We start from the raw sequence: 22,762 nt of genomic DNA, 5'->3' as shown, positions 1-22,762 counted from the left end.
AAGGTTCCCACTCAATTGTGATTTGTATGTGCAAGCAAAGACGCCACATGTGATGTGTCATCTGGGATTTCTTCATACTTCCAGGCGAGTCGTCCCCCTGCAGCGTGAACAACGGAGGTTGCCATGACCTTTGCTTTCTGACCCCGCTCAGTGTGGTAAACTGTAGTTGCCGCGGGGAACGGATATTACTGGACGATAACAGATGTGTATGTAAGTCCTGTATCCTCTCTCCCTTTCTCTGTCTCTCACTATTTCTCAGTCAACTTTCATGTGAACTCATTTCTCGGACGCACCCAAATGTTTTTTTGACACCAGAACTTGATTAACATACTTTTAGGCACTGAAGTGCCTACCAATGTGCAGTTTTGTTTGCTGAATTGGCGTCAAAAACGGGATGATAGGGTGAGACATTGATTCCAACCCAAAGCAGTTTGACTTCTGGACAATTTTCACAAAACAGACTTTTGTCTTCTATTGGGCATCATATCTTAAGCAAAACTTGCATGCCTGACATCATCTCTCAGATAATAGATCCACACACATTTAAATCTGTAAACATTGTCGAAACATCAGATGATTTCCTTGGGAATACAGGTGACGAAATACGAGTTTTGTTACAGAGAAACATAGTTTAGTAGAGGATTGGGTCTGAATTGAAATTCATAACGTACGGTTCGGTCTGTGGAGCCCCGGGCTGGTGACGCGAGGCTGAGGAACAGGGGAGAAGTGGGACAGAACAGCCACTTTTAGCTTAGTGAATGAAACATAGTGCAACTCCAAGAAAAGATTGCAAGAGAAATCTAGCAGCAAGGTTCTGCCCTAACAACCTTAAGTGCCATTGCCTTTCCTTATTACCCAAACAGCTCCATTGTTCTTTATAGGACCTGGTAAGTGAGCTAGAAAGAAAGCTGAGAGTTTCTGTGTCCAGAATAAATAAGATGCATCGAATCTGGATGGTGAATGTATATTCAATATATCCATTGAATACCCAGGCAGTCAAAATGACCCCATCCCTAATCCATTGCATCCGTAACGCATGGCGCGTCAAAACTCTACAAACCCTTTGTCGTGTTGTTTTTTAGCCATGAACTCCTCCTGTAACATCCACTCGGAGTTCCAGTGCGGGAACGGCGAATGCATCGACTACCAGCTGACATGCGATGGCATCGCTCACTGCAAAGACAGGTCGGATGAGAAAATGCAGTATTGCGGTAAGAACCCAATCAGGCGGGGTGCTGGGTTGTAGCCCTCGGGTTACAAATCCGAGCAGAATGAAGGAATCTACAGAAATGTAGAAGGTCTTCACATTCTCTTGTGACTGGGGCTAATGAGGCGAGCTAAGAGCAGCCTGCCAAAAAAGCAATGAGCGCTAGTGATGAGACAGGCTGACTCTCTCTCTCTTTACTTTTGAAAACAGTGTTTATTAAACAGTGGTTCTCAACTGGTTTTGCCTTAGGACCCAAATGTAACATATGGGCACCCAACTGGATACCAGAATTGTTGTTGTAGAAATGAACAAAATTGCTTTTAAAGTCAGTCATTACATTTTCTTGATATTACCGTGAATCGTATTTGGAATTATTTGTTTTTTTTGTGTATGCATTAACATTTAATTAAAATACAATTTGACTGCCTTTAGCGGGCAGTTAGACACTGCACACTAAAGTCGGCTGTATTTTGTTTTTATTTTGAAACTTTAAATTATTTTTTTACTGTGTCGTACCATGGAGACATCTTATTAAAACCTGATTTTCAAAGGTAAAGTCGTGTCCAGCGACCCATATTTCGTGGTGTCTAATCTGGCTTTTGTGAAGTGACAGATGAATTTGCATCAAAATATCAAGATACATTTGATTGGCTGCCCAGACATTGATGTCAACACCAAAAGATTTTCAAATCTCCTCTTTCAGAACAGACTTCTGATCTGTTTTATAGGTCATATCTCAGCAGTTGAGAAACAAAACACATGCTGTTGAAAAGTCATATTGTTGATTCTTATGTTGTTTTCTAGAAAACCGGAACTGCCGACACGGCTTTAAATCATGCTATAACCAGCGCTGTGTTGCCAAGCATCGTTTCTGCGACGGCGTGAACGACTGTGGGGATAATTCAGATGAAGTTTACTGTAACAGTGAGTTTTTTTGTTTGATAATTGTGAAACACTGTGTGTCCACGACTTGTAGTTTTATACTGCTAAATTCTCTTGAGAAATTCACTCGATCAATCGATAAACCTTTGAGTTCTCACCTTACCCAAACATCTAAATAACAACATTAAGCTTTAATGAAGAAACACATCTATAATGTAGACCACAGATCTCAACACCGCCACGCTTCACCGAATGCCAATTACAACAGTTCTTGAGATACATGATGGAAAGGCTTCCGAACCTACAGTAAATCACAATGTATGTGAAATAGCTGATAGTAGAAATAAACAAAATGCAATATTCAAAATAAAGTCAATAGGTGAACAAACTATGACTCAATATTTAGATGTTCTCCGGATAATATCTCATGCAAACTCTCGTCATCGTTGCAGGTTCCTCTTGTCTGTCCTCCGAGCGGCGTTGCGTGGACGGCTCCTGCATCCCGCTGTCATCCTGGTGTAATCAGATCATCGACTGCGCCGACGCCTCGGATGAGAAAAACTGCAGTAAGATTAGCATGCGTGAAGGCGCTAGCTTGTTTACACTTTTAGCAGACCTGTATGTGTACGTGTTACCTAACGTGCGAAACGCTCTCCTCGCTATCCTCCCTATCCAGACAGCACTGACTGCGTGGAATACTACAGGCTGGGTGCTCGCGGCAGCAACGGCGAGGCGTTTCTAGGCTGCAACTCCACGTCGCTGTGCGTCCATCCTTCCTGGTTGTGCGACGGAGCCAATGACTGCGGAGATTACGCCGATGAAATAAACTGCCACGGTAGATCGGATTGCATTCTTTGTCAGTCTTACTGTTTCTGTTCTTTGTTTACAAAACTGAATGCTGTCACAGTAGAATGGAAAGTTTGGATGTGAACCAAAGCAAATGTTTGAGTGAATCGGCACTGAATGTTTCAGTCATGTTACGAACAAAAACAAAAGAGCCACGTCAGTGTTTGACTGCTCGTTTTTGGTGGTGTTCTGAAACACGGCCAAGATGAGTTCTGCTGAATATTAACAAGTGATGTGCTTAGATTTTTGTGGTCCAGTTTCTTCAGTGAATATTTATGGTTTTAATAACCGAGTTGAGCAGTGGTTGAGATTTTCTTTTCTTTTGCATGTGTAATTTTTATGCTTTTAAGTAAACAGATTTCAAGATGATTCTCTTATAGAGGATGAAACTCTTTGACCTTATTTCTGCCTCCTAAAACTGGATGTTTCTTCCACTGACCTCAGATCAACAACCAAACACAAATTTATAGCCACATCAAAAGAAGTTGACAGACTGACATCATTATTAAATATTATCTTCAAATATTTAACTTCTATTTATTATGTTTTTCATTATCGTTGACTCTCAGTTAGAATCGCAGATCATTTTTGCTGATTCCTCCAAAAAACGACACTATGTTCAACACCTTCCTTAAATAAAACATTCCCTTTGCTCTTGTTGTCTTTCAGTGTCTGCGATACATACGTGTGAAGACGGCCACTTCGCATGTCCCAGCGGAAACTGCATTTCCAGGGTTTGGTTGTGTGACGGACAGAAGGATTGTGAGGACGGAGCTGACGAATTTCAATGCGGTGAGTGCCACCATCTTTGTCATCCTAATGTATATATTCATGTCTAAAGACTTTATTGTCTAGTCACGCATCAGCATCAGAAGTGAAAGTTTTATTTTGCCATGAAGATCTGCATAACGTGTCTTGTATTTGCCTTTAAATGCTCACGTTACATTCTTTAAACTTCTCTTTTTGTAGAAATGTTATGCTTGGATTCTTGTCTTACATTTGATTTGATTTCTTCGTAATTCCAGCCAAATTCTCATAATCACATCTGGTGGTATTATGCGTCTGCATGGAGCAATCACTTGTTGGACTACGAAATTGTTTTTCTTTTGCCTTTGCCCATTTTTTGCCATTGAGTTGTATCTTAATTTACAAAATGGATTTTTGATGCAGCCTTTGTGTTGACAATTAAATTTTAAATACATGGAGCATGTTTTTGCTGCCAAAACCATTGCCAGCCTCGAAAACCGTGTTTATCTCCCTATGATTGATTCTGTATGTTGCACTTTTTATTTGCAGTTAACCATAAAACTTCCTTTCGATTCAATGTCTGATAAAAGTGATTATTGTAATATTCTTTTAAATCCAGTCGCTCTTAAAAAGCTGATATCAACACACGCCGCTTTAAAAAAAATCAATTTTAGTTCTTACAGTTTTCATAAGACTACATGAAACTCTGGATGCACCTCAGAGTCCGAGCAGCACTGTGGGGTTGGAAGTTCTGCTGAAATGTATGATGAGATATTGGGTTTAAAGGGCCTTCGCTCCTTCTTGCCCTATCTGGTCATTGCTTTGCTCTGATCCTGACCCTGTGGTGAATCTTTTGGGTTCTGGTTCAAAGCACTGTGTTCTCAACAAGAGATCTGATATGTGAAGGAAACTCCTGTGGCCTTGTTTTCACTGACCAGATATCAGAAGTAATGTGCCCTTGACAAATGCACAAGAGCTTATGCAAAATTCACACCGGCTGAATGAATTTGTACCCTATAGTAAACCTGCTTAAAGGGATAGCATCCCCGAAATTATAATGATTTCATTATTCACGCACCTTTATATCATCCCAAACCTGTATGACATTATGTCTTCTGCGGAACACAAAAGAAGATATTTTGAAGAACGTTGATGACTAAATAACATTGACCCCCATTGACTTTCATTGTGTTAACACAAAACCAATAAAACATTTCTCAAAAAGTCTTCTATTGTCATTAACAGGTTTCGAATAACACAGATATGAATAAATAATGGCAGAATTTGTATTGTTGGGTGAACTATCCATTTAATACTCATGGTGACCATTGTCTGCCACTGTATGGATAACCTATGTAAAGATTCTTCAAAAACGTTGATTCCACTTAACCGAGAGAGTCACACAGGTTCGAAACACTTAATGGTTGACTGAATAATAACAAAATGAAAAACCTTTCTGCTTCTGTTTTTCTGACCTTGTGTTTTTCACAACCCCAGTGGCTTGCAGAGACATCTCAAAATCGATGGCGGAGGCAGGCAAACAAACATACGGCCCTCACGCCATAATGCTGATAGAAGCATCTTTGCCCCGCACCTTTACTGCTTTTGTGCGTGTGCGCCAGTGGACAATTATTTTGGACGGTGTTCCTGCTCGCAAGCACTTTTCAAGTTAAATCTCTCATCCCAACAAGGGCGAAAGGGTGCAGAGATATGATCTATTTCTCTACTTTTAAATGCCACCTTGTTTTTACTTGTTTATCGCACACCATTTGACTTTCACAGGCTAACTTATAACTGTTGAAATGTATTCATAAACCTTTCAGTTTTCTTTTGCTTATTGTGGCCCACACCTGTTTTCCGTCTCGGCTTTGACAGACAAACAGATAAAAGCTTTAATGGAAAAACAAAGCGTTTTGAGGGCAAAGTAATTTTCAGATAAATAAAATCTGTTGTCATTTCACCCTCACGTCGTTCCAAACCTGTACTTATTTAAAAAACCCAACTTCGATGCATAGAAAAAAAATATTCTGATAAAAATTGAATTTCTTTAAAAAGCAATATAGGGAGCAGGGGATGTCTAAAAATTCTCATCCACATCCACAAGTGCGAAATTTCTGAGAAATACTCGTTGCAGTCTCTGATTCATCTTAACAGTTTAACCCCCCCACAGATTCATCATGCCTTTGGAACCAGTTCGCCTGCTCGAAAAACAAGTGCATCGCCAAACAATGGGTCTGCGACGGGGAGGACGACTGCGGTGATGGATTGGACGAGAGCGAGGAAGTTTGCGGTAAAACCGAGCGCCGCAAATTTACATTTAGGACACAGAACGAATGACTTCTGAGAGGAAAGATATAAATCAACGTAAAAGAGGCAGGAGGGAAAACTGGGCTGAGCTTTCATCAGCGTTGCGAATTTATGGGAGTCCTTTGGTCATAACTAATAGAGCTGAAAAAACAGAGGTGCCACAGAGGTCAAACACAAGCAGGTTTTTAAACAAGTTCTCGAGACAATGCTTAAAGGTTGATTAAACTTTTCAATGTAGTTGGCTGCAGTCTGCGTCTGGCAGACGTTTGATAATTTCCTCGGTGTCAAAGATTAAATGCGGCTCGTTTTCTCAAAACACATGAATATTCATTAACGACACAGTGTTGGCTTGAGATTGGAGGTTCGGGAAAATGTGTCTGACTCTCTTTCTCTCTCTCTGCAGGTTTGGTAACATGTGCTCCTGGTCTCTTTAGTTGTCCAGGCTCATACGCTTGTGTATCCAGGAATTGGTTGTGTGATGGGGAGAGAGATTGTCCCGATGGCAGTGATGAACTCGCAGTCGCCGGCTGTGGTAGTTTACACTATCGTCTCTCGAAACAAATACGTATTTTAAAAGTTGTCCATACATTCTTCGTCTTTTATCCAAATGCATGACTCACTGTCCTTATGTCTCAAAAGCTCCAAACAACACATGCACCGAGAGCTCGTTTCAGTGTCGGAACCAGAATTGTATCCCACGGCGATTCGTGTGCGACCACGACGACGACTGCGGCGATGGTTCGGACGAGTCTCTTGAATGCGGTGAGTAGCTCCATTTTCTTGACACATTAATCTCTGTCAAAATGACCATCCCTCTGCGATCTGTTTCTCTGTCTTTGTTAACTGTGTATCAATTACGTTGTATAGTTTAATTTGACGATTCAGTGGATAGATTGAAGTCCCAAACCTCAAACTAATAATAAACACACAGTTTTATAACGACTTGGATATATTTGTTTCGATTTGATAGTTAGGAAAAAATTATGTTGTAAAACTATTGTGATGTATTACGATGCAATAATTTTCGCTAGCCATTCGTTCACATAAATATATTTTTCGGTCTCTTCAGAGTACCGTTTATGCAAGGAGGAGGAGTTCCGCTGCGCAGATGGGCGGTGTTTACTCAGCGCCCAATGGGAATGCGACGGCTTCCCCGACTGTCTCGACCAATCAGACGAGCTGCCACTGAACCCTAAATGTTCCGCTGCAGGCGAGTCCCTCTCACATGTCATCTGCCTCATTGATTGACAGGTTCTGCTGTCCCGTCCCATATGGGATTTGTCGGAACACCTGTTCTTCCCCCTTCATCTTGTTCCCCTGCCAGTACCACCTGAGGAGGGCAGAAAGGGTCTGATGAAAGCGTTGCGCCTCTTCTCTAGCTTTTAGTTTTAGGGCAAACATATGCCATTAATGTTAGCAGATGCTATCACTGTTCCTTGCCAATCTCATTATGATGTAGTTTATTCTTTTATTTTTAGATGGAGTATCGCATTTAGTGAACTTGTGGGGAAACTTTTTTGGTTGTGCTAACGTTTGAACCGAAAAGTTGTTTGGACCAATTGAGATGTATTGAAATGTGCCGTTAATGCTGGGTTGTGTTAATTAATTGTAAATTTCCATGCAAAGAGCTTGTAAGAAGAAAAAGAGAAAAAGATTCTATGCAGAAATTAAATAACGTTTTCTTAAATTTTTGTTGCATTCGTTACAGTTTACGTAGGAATGCATTCAGGCTAACACAGTCACTAGTTTCTTTGTTTACCTGATGCATTAAAGGGGTCATATGACACTGCAAAAATGAAAATTATCATTTGTTTTAGATGTAATGCAATGTGTATACACGATTTTAGGTTCAAAAACGCTGTATTTTCAACATACCGGCATGTTTGTATCTCCTCTTTGCCCCGCCTCTCTGAAACATGCTGATTTTTACAAACCTCATCGCTCTGAAAAGCGAGGTGTGCTGTGATTGGCCAGTTAACCAGTGCGCATTGATTGGTTGAATATTGCAAGCGTATGATGTAAATATAGCGCTTCTTACCATATTTGGAACATCAGGTTCAAAAGCAATTGTGCTGACTGGTAGGCCCACATTACTTGCGTATACATTTGGTAGGTCTACCACGAACTGAGGTAGATATATGGAGCTGTGGTTACAAAAGGCGTTTCAGGCAGGTCTGTGTGAGCATTTGCTTTTAGATAGAATGTATCTTTTGTTCAATACTTACATTTTTCTAATTTACATGTCTTATAATGCATGGGCAATTTATAACACTCCAAAGTCACAGAAAAGCACATATTCGCACCATATGACCCCTTTAATGTAGTGATAAATAACTAGTTTAAAACTTTTCAAACCGAAATAAAACGTAAAATGCTTTCCGTCTAATAGTTTTATCTTTTTCTTTTTCCCTTTTTTTCCTCGCTGCTCCATGTTTTAGAAAGTTTGTGCAACGGTTCGGTTTTCATGTGTGCAAACGGTCGCTGCGTTCCGCTGGGGAGCGTCTGTAATCGCCATGACGACTGCGGGGATCGCTCAGACGAAAGGAACTGCAACGTTAACGAATGTTTAAACCGTAAACTCAGCGGTTGCTCGCAGGACTGCCAAGATCTACCTGTGGGATACAAGGTGTGTGATGTTATGTTTCAGTGTTTAATTTTCAGGCCAATTTATTTGTTATATTTTGCACAAAAGATAGCATATCTCCACACAAACGCACACAAACCAGAAGAAACACAAACTACTTATCCGAAATGCTTTTATCCGCTGGCTGTAAAGAATGTTTTTGTTTGGCCAACAAATCCTTATAGGTTTTAGCACACAGACTCATGTTTACAAAAGTCTCTGCAAGCACAGGTTCAAAGTAATGATACATTGTAAGTCTTTCCACATTCTACAAATGTTTGCTTAAAGCCAAATAAATAAGGGCCCGGTTCACGCTTTTTAATGTGAGCCGATAGAGTGCTATGATCTTATTTGTCACCATTTTAAGCTGTTTAACCTTTTTGTGTTGGGTTATAAATTCACGCGCAAATGTATCAGGAATGTGAGAAACTCAAGCTGTCGAAATATTGAACACCAGCAGTGACATGTAAAGCAGATACACACTCGCCGTGTGTTTTTAGTGGGGGAAAAGCGTGCACAGTGAGTGGCAGATAGAGGCGATTTATTTGGCAGATGTCTCAGAATACTGGCCTCTGTCCTCTGACAGGCACGCTGACTTTTAAAACCGACATTGAAGGACACGACACAACCAAACTTCCACTTTTGCAAACTTTGTACATTGTTTAGATGCTTTGTACATTGCCTGGTTGGGGTTGAAAGGACACCTTAACATTCAATAATATCAATTGGACTCTACTGACATTGTTGGATGAGAATTGAAATGAGTTGTATGATACCATTACTGTTCTTTTCAGATTGCTTGATAGTTGATTCGACTTTCACAGCATCGATATTCATTTAGATTTAACCTGCAACTCATTTAAGCATTATTTTCTTTTAAAAAGTTGTATGTAGTACAAAAGATATATACTTTTATGTTTAACTATTTATGCAACAAAACATGTAGTTATAACTAGAGCCTTAATACTGTGATTCCCTTCAAGGCACTTTTAATAATGAATGAATTTTGCTGTAAAGCTGCTTTGAAGCTATTTTTATAAACAGTAAAGCAGCATATAATTAAAGGTAACTCAATTTTATTTTTGTCCAACAATATTGAGGTTTATTGAGGTTTAAGTATGCAAATGATTTTACAAATTTTTGTCATATCAGCAGTCACTTTGGATAAAAGCATTTAACATGGAAATTCATAATTATTTTACGAGGTCGTTAATTTATATGAATTCATGCAATTTCATTCATAAGGTTTGTACGATCAGATTTTACACCAGTAATGGTTAGGGGTTCATTATTGCTTTTTTTCTTAATAATGGTCCGTTTTTTTTACAATTCAGTGTTTTAATGGCTTTGTTTTTAGTTTTTTGTAGTTGTATTAATATATAAAAAGATTATGCATGGTAATTTTAGTTTAATATTTATTAATTTTAACACGCATCTCAGCCCTTTTTATTTATTTATTGAGTTGACATGTATGTTTAATTTGTTTTTATTTTAATATTAGTTTAGTTTTTTTGTTCAGTTAATATTTTAAATGCCTCAATAAGTTCAGTGTATTGCCAAGGCAGCAATTCTAATGTTCGTTTTTTGTCTATCAAATTTATTTAGACCAATATTTTATTGGATGCCAATTACCAGAAATGTTTAATAGTGTAGTGTTAGTGAACTTCAATAACTGCAGCGATTCACTTCAATAACTGCAGCGATTGACTTCATACAAATTCATATGAAATAGCAATCTCCTAATTTTGTCACAAATTCTTGTGAGATCAGGATGGAGTGCCTGCTAAATGCTTGATTTTAAAACAAATTTTGTAAATGTTTGTTTACTACTTTTCCAAAAAAAAATGATCCTCCAGTGCACATGCTGGCCGGGGTTTCGTCTCAAAAACGACGGCAGGACTTGCATCGATGTCGACGAATGTTCCGAGAGATATCCGTGCAGCCATCAGTGCATCAACACCTACGGATCGTTTCGCTGCCTGTGCGCCGACGGGTACCAGCGGACCGCCAGTAACCCGCAGAGCTGTAGGTCTCTCTCAGGTACAGCCCGTCTATTCAGCGGCACAGGTGCAAATAAGCTCCTGTGGACCCTTACAAAGACTTCATTGTCATACTTGCACTGAAAAGCCTCAGATTGCCTCGTTGTGGTTTATATTTAGAAGAAAGCGACATGATGCTGTAGACAATTAGTTGGGTAGCTGGAGGTGCGCTCTGATTGGCTGAGAGCAGATCCAGGTGTGACATATGGCATCTGTCTACAGTTATTTATTTATAAAAGATACAGTAAAACATAGCTACACGCATTTAGAGGAAGCTCACAAACATGCAGATTAGCTACACAGAAGTTTGAGAATACAACAATATTTTTAAGGCATACAGTGGTATGCCTTGTTGTGTTCTATCACATGTATATGTGTATTTGTATGGGGCTCACTTTTCTCTACCTCACAAGAAGCACATATACACACTCACGCGCACAACCTCAAGTAATAAAGCCCTGTTTGTGTTTGACTGACGTATCTAAGTCCTGCTTTTGTCAGGAAGTGGACGCGCAGGTGTTGGCAGCTCGATAGAAATCGATTTCAAGGCGTCAATCTTCAAGTCGCAGGCAGATTAATCCATAGAGCAACACAAGCATGTATCTTAAAACGTATTTGGTTTCCAAATAGATCCATAATAATGGAATAGTTTTTTGTTTTAGTTTCATTTTAATTTACATATGGCATGTAGTATTAGAGTTAGGAAATGTTTTGGGGTAACCGGTTTGAAATGGAAGCTGTGGTCGAGGGACGATCGACTTCTTGGTAATATGGAAACATTCTTCGATCAAGATGTTTGCAGACGTCATGATCTGTTAGTACACATGATTAAAGATGCGCCTATGGTGCTTGAATGGGTAACACAGGTTTGATCTGGCATGATCGGTATCCGTTGGCAATTTTTTGAATTGTTTTAGTACTTGATTTTAGAAATGCAGCTTCAATTTGCTTGTTTCTTTCTTTCGTTATCTAGCGGAAGAGCCTTTTCTCATTCTCGCTGACCATCACGAGATCAGAAAGATCAGTCTGGATGGGTCCAACTACACCCTTCTGAAACAGGTACGATAAATATCATAAAATCATTTTTTGATTCACAATTTTCACGCCGTAGAGGTAGACTCCCATTTTCAGAATTCAGTTGAATTTTTTTACCTATTTGATTTTTTTCGGGTGAATTTGTATGCTTACTTTGCTCATAAAAATACACATGTTGTGACATATGGAGATTAATAAACTCATAATGTCTGAAAGCTCTAAGGGAAACAATATCAGGAGCCACCTGTTCTGCAATATTTTCACTTCATCATTGTACATTTAAGTAAGTAACTCTGAAATGAGCAACTTAAAGGGATACTTCACCCAAAAAATGAAAATTCTGTCATCATTAACATTTACATTTATGCATTTGGCATGCAATCTGTACACATTTCTTCGTTCTGATGAACACAGAGTAAGATATTTGGAAGAACGCTTATAACCAGACAGATTTTGCCCTTCATTGACTACCATAGTAGGAAAAACGACAATGGTAGTCAAAAGTGGCCCAGAACTGTTTACATTTATGCATTTGACAGATGCTTTTATCCAAAGCGACTTGCATTGCATAATCCTATACATTTAAAATATATTATAACATTTCTTTTCCTACTATGGGAGTCAATGGGAGGGGGCAAGATCTGTTTGGTTATAAGAATTCTTCGAAATCTCTTTCTCTGTGTTCATCAGAACAAAGAAACTTGAAAATATATTTGTAACAACTCGAAGGTAAGTAAATTATGACAGAATTTTCATTTTTGCGTGAAGGATCCCTTTAAATTAACCATGGTTTAAATATAGTGACCATAGTATTTTGGTTTTATTTTGTATGGTTAAATTATAGTAATCACAAGTTTACCACGGTTTACTACAGTAGCCATAGTGTATCCGTGATATTTGTAGTAAAACTATGGTTGTACAAACGGTAACCGATGTACCAAAAACTGGGTACTACAATTTTACACTGTTAGTAAAACATGTTTTAAGGGGCACCATACAGTGCAAATAATTTTGTAAAATGATTTTGTTTTAAAGAAAAAAGTAAAGTAGACCGTTTAAAGTCACTTTCTATGTCTCACATACACATCATGGCTTCTTGTTCCCTGCCTCATTTATTTTATTGCATGAATATATTATTAGTCATCATTAATGAATTCATGGTCTTTAAGCAAGTCTTTAATCCCATACGAAGACCCGACGTTTCCTCATGAGCGATACCATGCACTGGATCTGACAAAGAAGAATCTCTCTCATGTTCAAGATTGAGCGTCTCGCCATTTAAAGAGCAGTTAAAAATGTACGCTTGGCTTAATTCATCAGTCACTGACTCCATCAGTCTGATTTGAAAGGTCTGGTCCGGCAAATTAGATCGGAGCATGGCGGGGGATTCCGAGTGAACCAGAGAGAGAAATAGACATAGAGAGAGGAGAATGTGAACGACCCCTACTGAGAAAGTGATTGGCTCAGGTCTCTGCGATGCATGATAGGAAGTATCCGTCAGACTGAGTGTGTCTCGCACTTATTTCGAACAGGAAATAAATCTGAAAATAGTCAAATAAAACGGGTCCGAGTGGCATTGAGAATTAAATAAGTAATTAAATGAAGGTATTTGAGTCCCTCAATATTAATGTCTTGTTTTTATTTTTTCTATTTTGTTTCATCTCTCTCTCTCTGTCTCTCTCTCTCTCTCTCTCTCTTCAGGGGCTCAGTAATGTCATCTCTCTAGACTTCGACTCGAGGAAGGAGTTGATCTATTGGATTGACACCAGCAGGCCCAGCGGACGCAGAATAAACCGCATGCGTCTCAATGGAAGTGACCTTAAGGTACATCTGGGAGTGTTAGTTTATGTGTATGTGTGTTTATGTTAAATTACTCTTGAAATGGCCCAGATTGACAAATGCAAATATTCCCTGCCCGTGGGTAAATTTGATTCCTCTCACCTGTAGCCATTTTCATTGTGTTACTGATGGATTCCACAGGGAAATAAGCAAATTCACATCAATCCAACACAGAAATGAAAGGTGTTTTGAAAAGAATTGACAATCCTGGTCTGAAATGAGCCAGTCTTGCATTGATAGATGATAAAAAGGATTTTTGTGTGTTTGGGTTTGACTGTATTTGTTAGGGCCAAAGATACGGAAGTGAAAGGATTTGAAAATGTTCTTATAATAGTAAATAATAATAATATTAAATGCAGCATTATTATTATGAATATTAACAATATTAATAATATGTTTTCCAGTAGGTCCTAATGTAAGTAATAATAAAAAATACAGCATTAATATTGTTAATTTTAATAATAATAATTATAAATACCGCATTATTATTAATATTAACAAAATATACAATAATAATAATAATAAAAATTGCAGTAGGCCCTAATGTAAATAATAATTATTATGTTTTTTGCATTAGGAACATTTCAAATAGTTTCACTTGTGTATTATTCTGTTAAAATGTATTATTATCAAAATAAAATATTTATTAGTACTATTATTATAATTGAATGAAATTATTGTATCAACTTTTGTATCTGTAAATTGTATGCACCTAATTTAGCTTAAAAATTGAAACGAATTTACTCATTTACATGATATTTACATTTTTTTTGTCAAATTTTATGACTTGCAAAAAGAGAGAAAGCTATGAACCAAAACATTCCATGTGTATAATAGTCACCCATTGTGCAATTGATGATTCCAGCTCAACAAATTAACAAGAGCCTTGATTTTTCTAACAGACTTGGCATGTGTAATAAGGAATGAGCCAGGTTTATGCCCATAGACAAAAGAAAATGTGTGTGTGAGAGAGGAGAGAGAGAGAGGCTATCTGTCGCCACACTCCTCTTCATCAATGCCCTTGTGTAAACGGTATTACTCGGGGCAGAAAACGGGCATAGTGTGCCAGTCTTGCCCTGCTGGGCAGCCAGAGCTCATTATGTTTAATATCGAGCCATAATGGCTCATTACGTTTGATTGAACTCTGGATCTCAGACTGATTTATGATGCTGTGCTATAAGAGCGAGAGAGCGAGAGCTTCTATAAAAGGCAATGAAAGTTCAGCGGCGAAGTCACACTCTCGATGTCGAAGTTTAAGGCAAAATGCATCAACACTAAGATAATGAGAGATTTTTATAGCACAGGAAGAGAGAAGGCGGAAAAGGTGACACAACAATTTGGAGAGTGATCTTAAATTGCAAATTGTCTTTGGTAAGACTTTAATAAGGTTGCATTTGTAAAGATTAGTTTACGGAATGTATTCGTCTTAGTTCATGTTCATTTAAATATTATTAAATATTAAATAGCACATTTTTTAAAATAGAGGTTTTAAATTACCATTAGTTTAATGCACAATAAACTAACATGAAAATTGTATTGGTATAAATAACATTTACAGATTAATAAATGCTGAAAACTCTATTGCTCTACATACCGATTGTCATATTTTCATAGTACATGCCCATCGTAAATTATTTTCCTAATATTGTATTCTGTATTTATTCACACTGTATATCTGCACTTGCTAATTGCACTTCTGGTTATACCTAAACTACATTTCGTTACACTGTACCTGTATATGTGTATTGACAATAAAGTTGAATCTAATCTAATCTAATCTGCTCATTGCTTTTTCATTTATAGGATAAAAATGCTTTTAAGAGATTTATTAGAATCTTTAGCAAATAAATGAACCACATGCTGACAAAGTTCGGGGCGTTTGACACGTTTTAGCAATTCCACAGTTGGCTTGGTCCAACGTGTCATTTTTTTGGAGTATCTATCGACAGAAATGCAATATCATATGCGTAACTATGCACAGCGGGTCCCCTCGTGGAATTCACCATGTTGTTTCTACAGTAGCCCTAAAGGGACAAATCTACAGAGCGCGTTTCGAAAATACGTTATCTTCTTCGGCAAAGAAGCGAAATTCATGACGACATCTTAGTCATGTGTCAGCCACTGTAGTGCTTTGAAAAGGTTGGTGGTGGGGTGAGCCGTTGGTTGCAATACACAACCTCACCACTAGATGCTGGTAAATTTCATACGCTGGACCTATATTGGCAGTTGAAATTTGTCAGATGGACGTTGTGCCAATGCTGTGTCTATTAATGTCTGTTGCGTATGGGGCTTTCATAGCTGTCACTACATAGTGTATTTAAATTTGCAGGATTTTCTGTCAATTTGTTTACACATATCACATCATAAATGTTTACACTTTCACCCTGTGGGGTAACATTGATGCGAAAACCAGTGTACATCTCAAAAGACAGCGTATATAACCAGAGCAAATCTAGTTTTAATTGCTGCTTATTAGACGGACACACATGAGGCAAAATGTTTTTAGTATTCATCTCTGGTTATGAAAGAAAGAGCTTGTAAATATAATTCAAACTCTTAAAAGCGCTAGGCAGGGGGCACCAGCAACCAGGAGTGAAAATGATTAAACGCAACAGTTTATTTGCCAGCTGGAGAGTGTTGTGTTTATGCCAAACAATCAATTTTCCCTTATCAGTATGAGCAGTGGAATGATGTGAAATGCTACCTGTTTTGTTTTTGAGGGGGGTGGGGTTATCTTGTGGATGGTTCACGCAAAAATAAAACTTCAGTCATTGTTTAATCACCCTCATATCTTTCAAAACTATTCTGCAGAACATAAAAGAAGATATTTTGAGAAATGTGTGGTTTTGTGTCCATACAATGGAAGTCAGTGGGGTTGGATGTCGTTAGGTACCAGCATTCTTAAGGGTGAGGAAATGATGAAAGAATAAAACATTTTTGGGTGAACTATCCTTTAAGACAGTCTAAAGCATTTGCTACTTAGCCGACTAAATGTTATGCTAACTCATACTTAGAAACTAGTTAAAACTAGAACTAGTCTGGCAGGAAATGTTTGTTCCATGTGGTCCCGACTGCAAATCTTTACCTGTGAATATCCAGCCAAAAAAGAACAGCCGTGCATGACTGCGTAAGCCTAACACTCCTTGTTGTTTTCTCAGGTGGTTCACAGGACGTCGGTCCCAAGTGCTCTCGCTGTCGACTGGATCGGGAAGAACTTGTACTGGTGTGACGGAGAGAAAAAAACCCTGGAGGTGGCGAAAGCTAATGGGCTCTACCCGACTGTACTGCTCAAGTCCGGACTCAAAAATCCAACCGCTTTAGCTCTGGACACACAAACAGGGTAAAATAATTGTATTATAAAGATTTGAATGAATTATAAAGGAATCACCTCAGGTAGATTCAATTCCAATGTTTTCCTCTGTGGTGACTCAGATACGTGTTCTGGATCGACTGCTGTGAGCAGCCTAAAATCGGGAGAATCGGGATGGACGGTAGCAAGCCGCGCGTCATCATAGATAGAGAGATACACGCCCCGTCGGCTCTCTCCGTTGACCACATCAACAAGAGAATCTACTGGTCTGATGAGAACCATATCTTATTTTCTGATATGGATGGTTCGAAAAGGCACAAAGGTTTGTGTTTTAATAGTTTTTCGGTGTTCCCTGAGATTCAAAACCCATGATCATGGGATTTCTAGCACTGCACTTTATAGTTAAAGGGACAGTTGCCCCAAAAATGTTGTCTTCAAGTTGTTCCAGATGTGTAAAAATGTTGTTGTTTCACTAAACACACACTTAATTAAAATTATTTCATATTTTTACAAAGCTAAAGCAATATCTAGAAAGTAGGAAATAATGTTTTTAAAATAATGACAACACTTGCATGAAAGAGTTTATCAATAGTTAATGTAATTTTACGTATTTATAAATATATTTTAATCAAATTTTTTTTAATTTTTGCATTAAATGTAATGATTTTAATTATAATGTATTCAAATAATACGTATTTTGAATAGTTATTATTTTGTAATTATTTTCACACTTTATTTTTTAATATTTTTAATATTTGACATATCTGTATTGTTCCAAAAATTTATGAAATATTGTGAGAGCAGAAAATATCCCCCAAAATTGTTAGAAGCATTGATGAAGTTGAACGTCAGTGACCGAAATGGCCAAGTTGCCAAAATTCAAGATTTGACTTTGTGCTGAAAATTATAATTATTACGCGGATCTAGTCCTAATATGCTAATGTATCAATAGAAGTTTTAATTTCATGTATTTTAATAATTTAATTATAAATCATAATTTATAACAATAATTAAGCGTTTACATTATTTATTATAAGTTATTATTTATTTATGTTTTATCACTTTGTAATTATTTTTACTCCTCATATCTATGATATTTACTACATTTTTCTTTTCTTTTTTTATGTTATATATATGTAAATTTTGTAACAAAATGTACAAACTTATGTGACAACATACATTATTCTTTTTTGTTTACAATATCTAGTTGTTAGAAGCTTTAATGAAGTTGAAAGTCTGTGACCAAAATGGCAAATTAGCTAAAATGAAAGTTTCAAGAGTTTAGATGCAAGTACAAAATTCAATCATTTCAAGATCTGAACTTCACTCATAAAGCTCTCGTTCTCACTTCTCCAGTCCCGATCAAGGACATCGGTGGAGTGACTGCCCTCACATTATTTGAGGATTTAATCTACTGGAGCGACCAAAAATCCAAAACCCTCAGCCGCTCTCACAAGACGTCAGGAGGCCAACGTACAGAGCTCCTCAACTCCTGGCAAACCATCCGAGACATCAAAGTCTACCATCCTCTCAGACAACCTGACGGTATTACAATAAGAATATCAGCTTGAATTAGTCATCTTGTTTGTGACGTTTATGTTCAGTGTCAAGATTCAACATTTGTTCCTGGCTTGATATTATTTGTTGTATGTAGTGCCAAAGCATCACTGTCAGGTGACTAATGGAGGGTGCAGTCACCTTTGCCTTCTATCCCCTGGGGGGGGTTACAAGTGCGCCTGTCCTACACACTTCTACTTGGCGAACGACAACAAGACATGCCTGTCCAACTGCACAGCCAGCCAGGTGTGAATCATGAAACTCCGAAACACTGCTGTGTGTGTGCTAATGGATAAAGTGCATTTTTCCTATGTTTGTGTGTTTGTGTAGTTTCGTTGTGGTACGGATGAATGTATTCCATTCTGGTGGAAATGCGACACTGTGGACGACTGTGGCGATGGATCTGATGAGCCAGCAGATTGTCGTGAGTAACACCAAACACGTCGCTCTTCGGCCGATGAAAGAGCACATCTGTTATGCTAGCTCAAGAATCACTAGCTCCTAGCATGCCTTCAATTTTTTGAGGCTTTATGATTTAGTCTTGTCACGATACAGGAATTTCTTACTTCGATTCAATACCTAAAAAAATATCGATATTCGATGTCATTTTTGATACAACGGTTAATAAACTCCCGAACAATAAGGCCCTACATTTTTTACTTTATTTAAAGATAAATTGAACAAGATTAGACAATGAGGTATATATTTACATTATTTATTAATTGTTAATCTAATGTAAATTTTACTACTACATTTACTATTTAAAATCAAAGTTGTATTTGTCAGAGTTTAGGCTACATAAATAGTTGAGAGATTAATAAAGAGTTTACTAAATACTTGAACATATGTATTGCTCATTCAGTGCTTATTAATGTTGAAAGCCTACATTTATACAATACAACATTTTTGGGCTTTTATTCACATATAATCATTGATCAACGTTCATATAGACTCTGTTCTGGCCATCTTTCTAACATAAACAACGTTTAACCAGGGCGAATGAAACGAGAGGATGAAATTATTGATCAGTGCACATACATAAAGCGGTATGGTAAACATGGGAAACGTAAACAAGCGTTCACCTAGCGACAGATGTGTTACTGAGGCTCTGCACTGGCCATCTTTTCTAACGTGAACACTTTTTAACTGCCGCAAACGAGTCAATTCGGTGAGAGGAGGCGGGGCTCTGTTGTCACGGCGTTCACGTGAAGTGTGTGCTCACTGTCGAAAGAGAGAGAGAGCGCACAGCGCACAGCTGGTATCGATACGTGGGACATGCGTATTGGAACCGTTACTGATTTTTCAGTATTGATACGTATAGAAATATCGATATTTTTGACAACACTATTATGATCCAATGTGGTGACTCAGAAGTACTTCATTTCCTCATTTTTGAGAAATTCACATATATCCCTTTAAAGGGAAGACATCCCTACATTTCAGATAGACATTTGGTCCATTTATCTAAGTGGAAGACAGGAGAAACTTGACTTTATAACTTACACGTGTAATTTTCCTTTACGGTTCATGGAGGGATTATTTTTGAATCAAAATGTCTGTCACCAAGACTCTTGGATTGCGCTGAATATGTGAGCGTACGGGTCTTATGTAAGTGCTACAGGAGTTTTTATTTGATTGAAAGGTGAATTGTCTAATTTTCCGCAGTCTGGCATTTGGAGTCTTTCTATCTTTCTTTTCTTTTCTTTCTTTCAGTTGTTTTTCTTTGTCACATTTTTATGCCTGTCATTGTTTCTGTTTTGTTTCATTTGCTTTGTCTTTATATCTGCTTGTTTGCTTGTCTTTTGTTCCTCATGGCTGCTGTTAACTTGTTTGTTTATTCATGATTTAATTACTGTCTTCCTTCCTTCCTTCCCTCCCTTTCTTTCTTCCTTCCTTCCTTCCTTCCTTCCCTCCCTCTCTTTCTTTCTTTCTTTCTTTCCTTCCTTCCTTTCTTCCTTCCTTCCTTCCCTCCCTCTCTTTCTTTCTTTCTTTCTTTCCTTCCTTCCTTCCTTCCTTCCCTCCATTATTTCTTTCTTTCTTTCTTTCTTTCTTTCATTCCTTCCTACCTTTCTTTCTTTCTTTCTTTCTTTCCTACCTTTCTTTCTTTCCTTCCTTCCTACCTTTCTTTCTTCCTTCCTTCCCTCCCTCCCTCTCTTTCTTTCTTCCTTCCTTCCTTCCTTCCTTCCCTCCCTTTCTTCTTTCTTTCTTTCTTTCATTCCTTCCTACCTTTCTTTCTTTCTTTCTTTCTTTCCTACCTTTCTTTCTTTCTTTCTTTCTTTCTTTCCTTCCTACCTTTCTTTCTTCCTTCCTTCCTTCCTTCCTTCCTTCCTTCCTTCCTTCCTTCCTTCCTTCCTTCCTTCCTTCCCTCCCTTTCTTTCTTTCTTTCCTTCCTACCTTTCTTTCTTTCTTTCCTTCCTACCTTTCTTCCTTCCTTCCTTCCTTCCTTCCTTCCCTCCCTTTCTTTCTTTCTTTCTTTCTTTCTTTCTATCTTCCTTACTTCCCTCCCTTTCTTTCTTTCTTTCTTTCTTTCCTTCCTACCTTTCCTTCCTTCCTTCCTTCCTTCCTTTCTTCCTTCCCTAATTTTTAACTACCTTCTTTCCATCTATCTATCTATCTATCTATCTATCTATCTATCTATCTATCTATCTATCTATCTATCTATCTATCTATCTATCTATCTATCTATCTATCTTTCTTTTTTCTTTTTTTCCTATACATCATTTATTTGTTTAATATGCTGTCTGTTTGTTAATCGTTTTTTGTTCTTTCTTTTATTTCTTTTATTTGTTTTGTATGTTTTTCATTAATTTAATGTTTCTGATTCTTTGATTCTATTTCTTTTGTTTGTTTGTTAGTTTAATCATTTATTGTCTCTTTCTTGCTTTCTTTCTTTCTTTCTTTCTTTCTTTCCTTTATACTGTAACTTGTTTGTGTAATATTATTATTGTCTGTTTCTTCATCTGTTGTTTGTTCTGTTTTTTATCTGTTTATCTGTCTTTCATTCATTTATGGTTTTTGTTTGTTGCCTCTTCTGGCTTCCTCTTATTTGTTAATTTATTCATTGTATTTCTTTCTTTCTTTTCAACCTTTCATATACTTTGTCATTATGTTTGTTTATTATTGTTTTCTATTTTTTTATCTGTTGTCTTTTACTTGTTTTGGCTATCCTTTTTTTCATTTGCTTTGTCTTTATATCTGCTTGTTTGCTTGTCTTTTGTTCCTCATGGCTGCTGTTAACTTGTTTGTTTATTCATTATTTAATTATTGTCTTCCTTCCTTTCTTCCTTCCTTCCTTCCTTCTTTCTTTCCTTCTTCTTTCTTTCTTTCTTCCTTTCTTCTTTCATTCCTTCTTCTTTCCTTCTTTCTTTCCATCCTACCTTTCTTTCTCTCTTTCCTTACTTCATTCCTTCCTTTATCTATTTTTCTTTCTTCCTATACATCATTTATTTGTTTAATATGTTGTCTGTTTGTTAATATATTTTTGTTCTGTCTTTTATTTGTTTTGTATGTTTTTCATTCATTTAATGTTTCTGTTTCTTTGATTCTATTTATTTTGTTTGTTCGTTCAATCATTTATTGTCTCTTTCTTTCTTTCCTATATGCTGTAACTTGTTTGTTTAATATTATTGTCTGTTTGTTTATCTGTTGTTTGTTCTGTTTTTGTTTTGTCACCTCTTCTGGATTCCTCTTATTTGTTAATTTATTCATTGTATTTCTTTCTTTCTTTCTTTTCATCTTTTCATATACTGTCATTATGTTTGTTTATTATTGTTTTCTATTCTTTTATCTGTTGTCTTTTACTTGTTTTGGCAATCCTTTTTTTCATTTGTTTTGTCTTTAAATATGCTTGTCTCTCTGTTCTTCTTTGCTGCCGTACATTTTTATCATTTGTTCTTGTCTGTCTTTCTTATTTATAGCCGAGTTTAAATGTCAGCCCGGAAGGTTTCAGTGTGGAACGGGTTTGTGCGCTCTACCTCCTTTCATCTGTGACGGAGAAAACGATTGCGGCGACAACTCAGACGAAGCCAACTGTGGTAATTATGGATTGATTGATTGACGCATGGATAGATGATGGGTTCTGGAGAGACGCCATTGTGCGGTATGATTCATAACTCTATGATTTATTTTGTTTGCATTTGTTTTCAGACTCATATATCTGCTTGTCTGGTCAGTTTAAATGCACACACAGGCAAAAGTGCATTCCCATAAACCTGAGATGTAACGGACATGATGACTGCGGTGATGGCGAAGACGAAACGGATTGTCGTAAGAGACAAACTTTTAATCTCTTGCTAGACTTTTTGTATAGGTTATAAAATTCAGGATTTGGTAATATATTTGATTTCATATTTTATACATTGCCGTTTGTG

At 37.4% G+C, this 22,762-nt stretch overlaps 1 protein-coding gene across 4 annotated transcripts in view; it reads left to right on the top strand.

Moving 5' to 3' along the window:
• The window catches only part of lrp1ba (low density lipoprotein receptor-related protein 1Ba), a 177,097-nt gene that overhangs the window by 118,001 nt on the left and 36,334 nt on the right, over positions 1-22,762 (top strand). For all 4 annotated transcript variants that reach the window (XR_008907642.1, XM_056758246.1, XM_056758245.1 and 1 more), the window contains 21 exons: positions 85-210; positions 1,083-1,211; positions 2,012-2,131; positions 2,542-2,655; positions 2,766-2,924; positions 3,605-3,727; positions 5,853-5,972; positions 6,393-6,521; positions 6,629-6,751; positions 7,059-7,199; positions 8,428-8,615; positions 10,469-10,652; positions 11,625-11,710; positions 13,388-13,510; positions 16,684-16,865; positions 16,958-17,157; positions 18,192-18,380; positions 18,490-18,638; positions 18,723-18,816; positions 22,310-22,426; positions 22,539-22,658. Coding sequence is in view for 3 of the 4 variants with exons in the window: in XM_056758246.1 (XP_056614224.1) it covers positions 85-210; positions 1,083-1,211; positions 2,012-2,131; positions 2,542-2,655; positions 2,766-2,924; positions 3,605-3,727; positions 5,853-5,972; positions 6,393-6,521; positions 6,629-6,751; positions 7,059-7,199; positions 8,428-8,615; positions 10,469-10,652; positions 11,625-11,710; positions 13,388-13,510; positions 16,684-16,865; positions 16,958-17,157; positions 18,192-18,380; positions 18,490-18,638; positions 18,723-18,816; positions 22,310-22,426; positions 22,539-22,658 (2,916 nt within the window). In the remaining variant the exon portion in view is untranslated. The remainder of the gene's footprint in view (positions 1-84; positions 211-1,082; positions 1,212-2,011; positions 2,132-2,541; positions 2,656-2,765; positions 2,925-3,604; positions 3,728-5,852; positions 5,973-6,392; positions 6,522-6,628; positions 6,752-7,058; positions 7,200-8,427; positions 8,616-10,468; positions 10,653-11,624; positions 11,711-13,387; positions 13,511-16,683; positions 16,866-16,957; positions 17,158-18,191; positions 18,381-18,489; positions 18,639-18,722; positions 18,817-22,309; positions 22,427-22,538; positions 22,659-22,762) is intronic.

This window comes from Triplophysa dalaica, chromosome 10 (genome assembly GCF_015846415.1).
Source record: "Triplophysa dalaica isolate WHDGS20190420 chromosome 10, ASM1584641v1, whole genome shotgun sequence".
Taxonomy (NCBI): Eukaryota; Metazoa; Chordata; class Actinopteri; order Cypriniformes; family Nemacheilidae; genus Triplophysa; species Triplophysa dalaica.
This window is presented reverse-complemented; position numbering and strand designations above follow the sequence as displayed.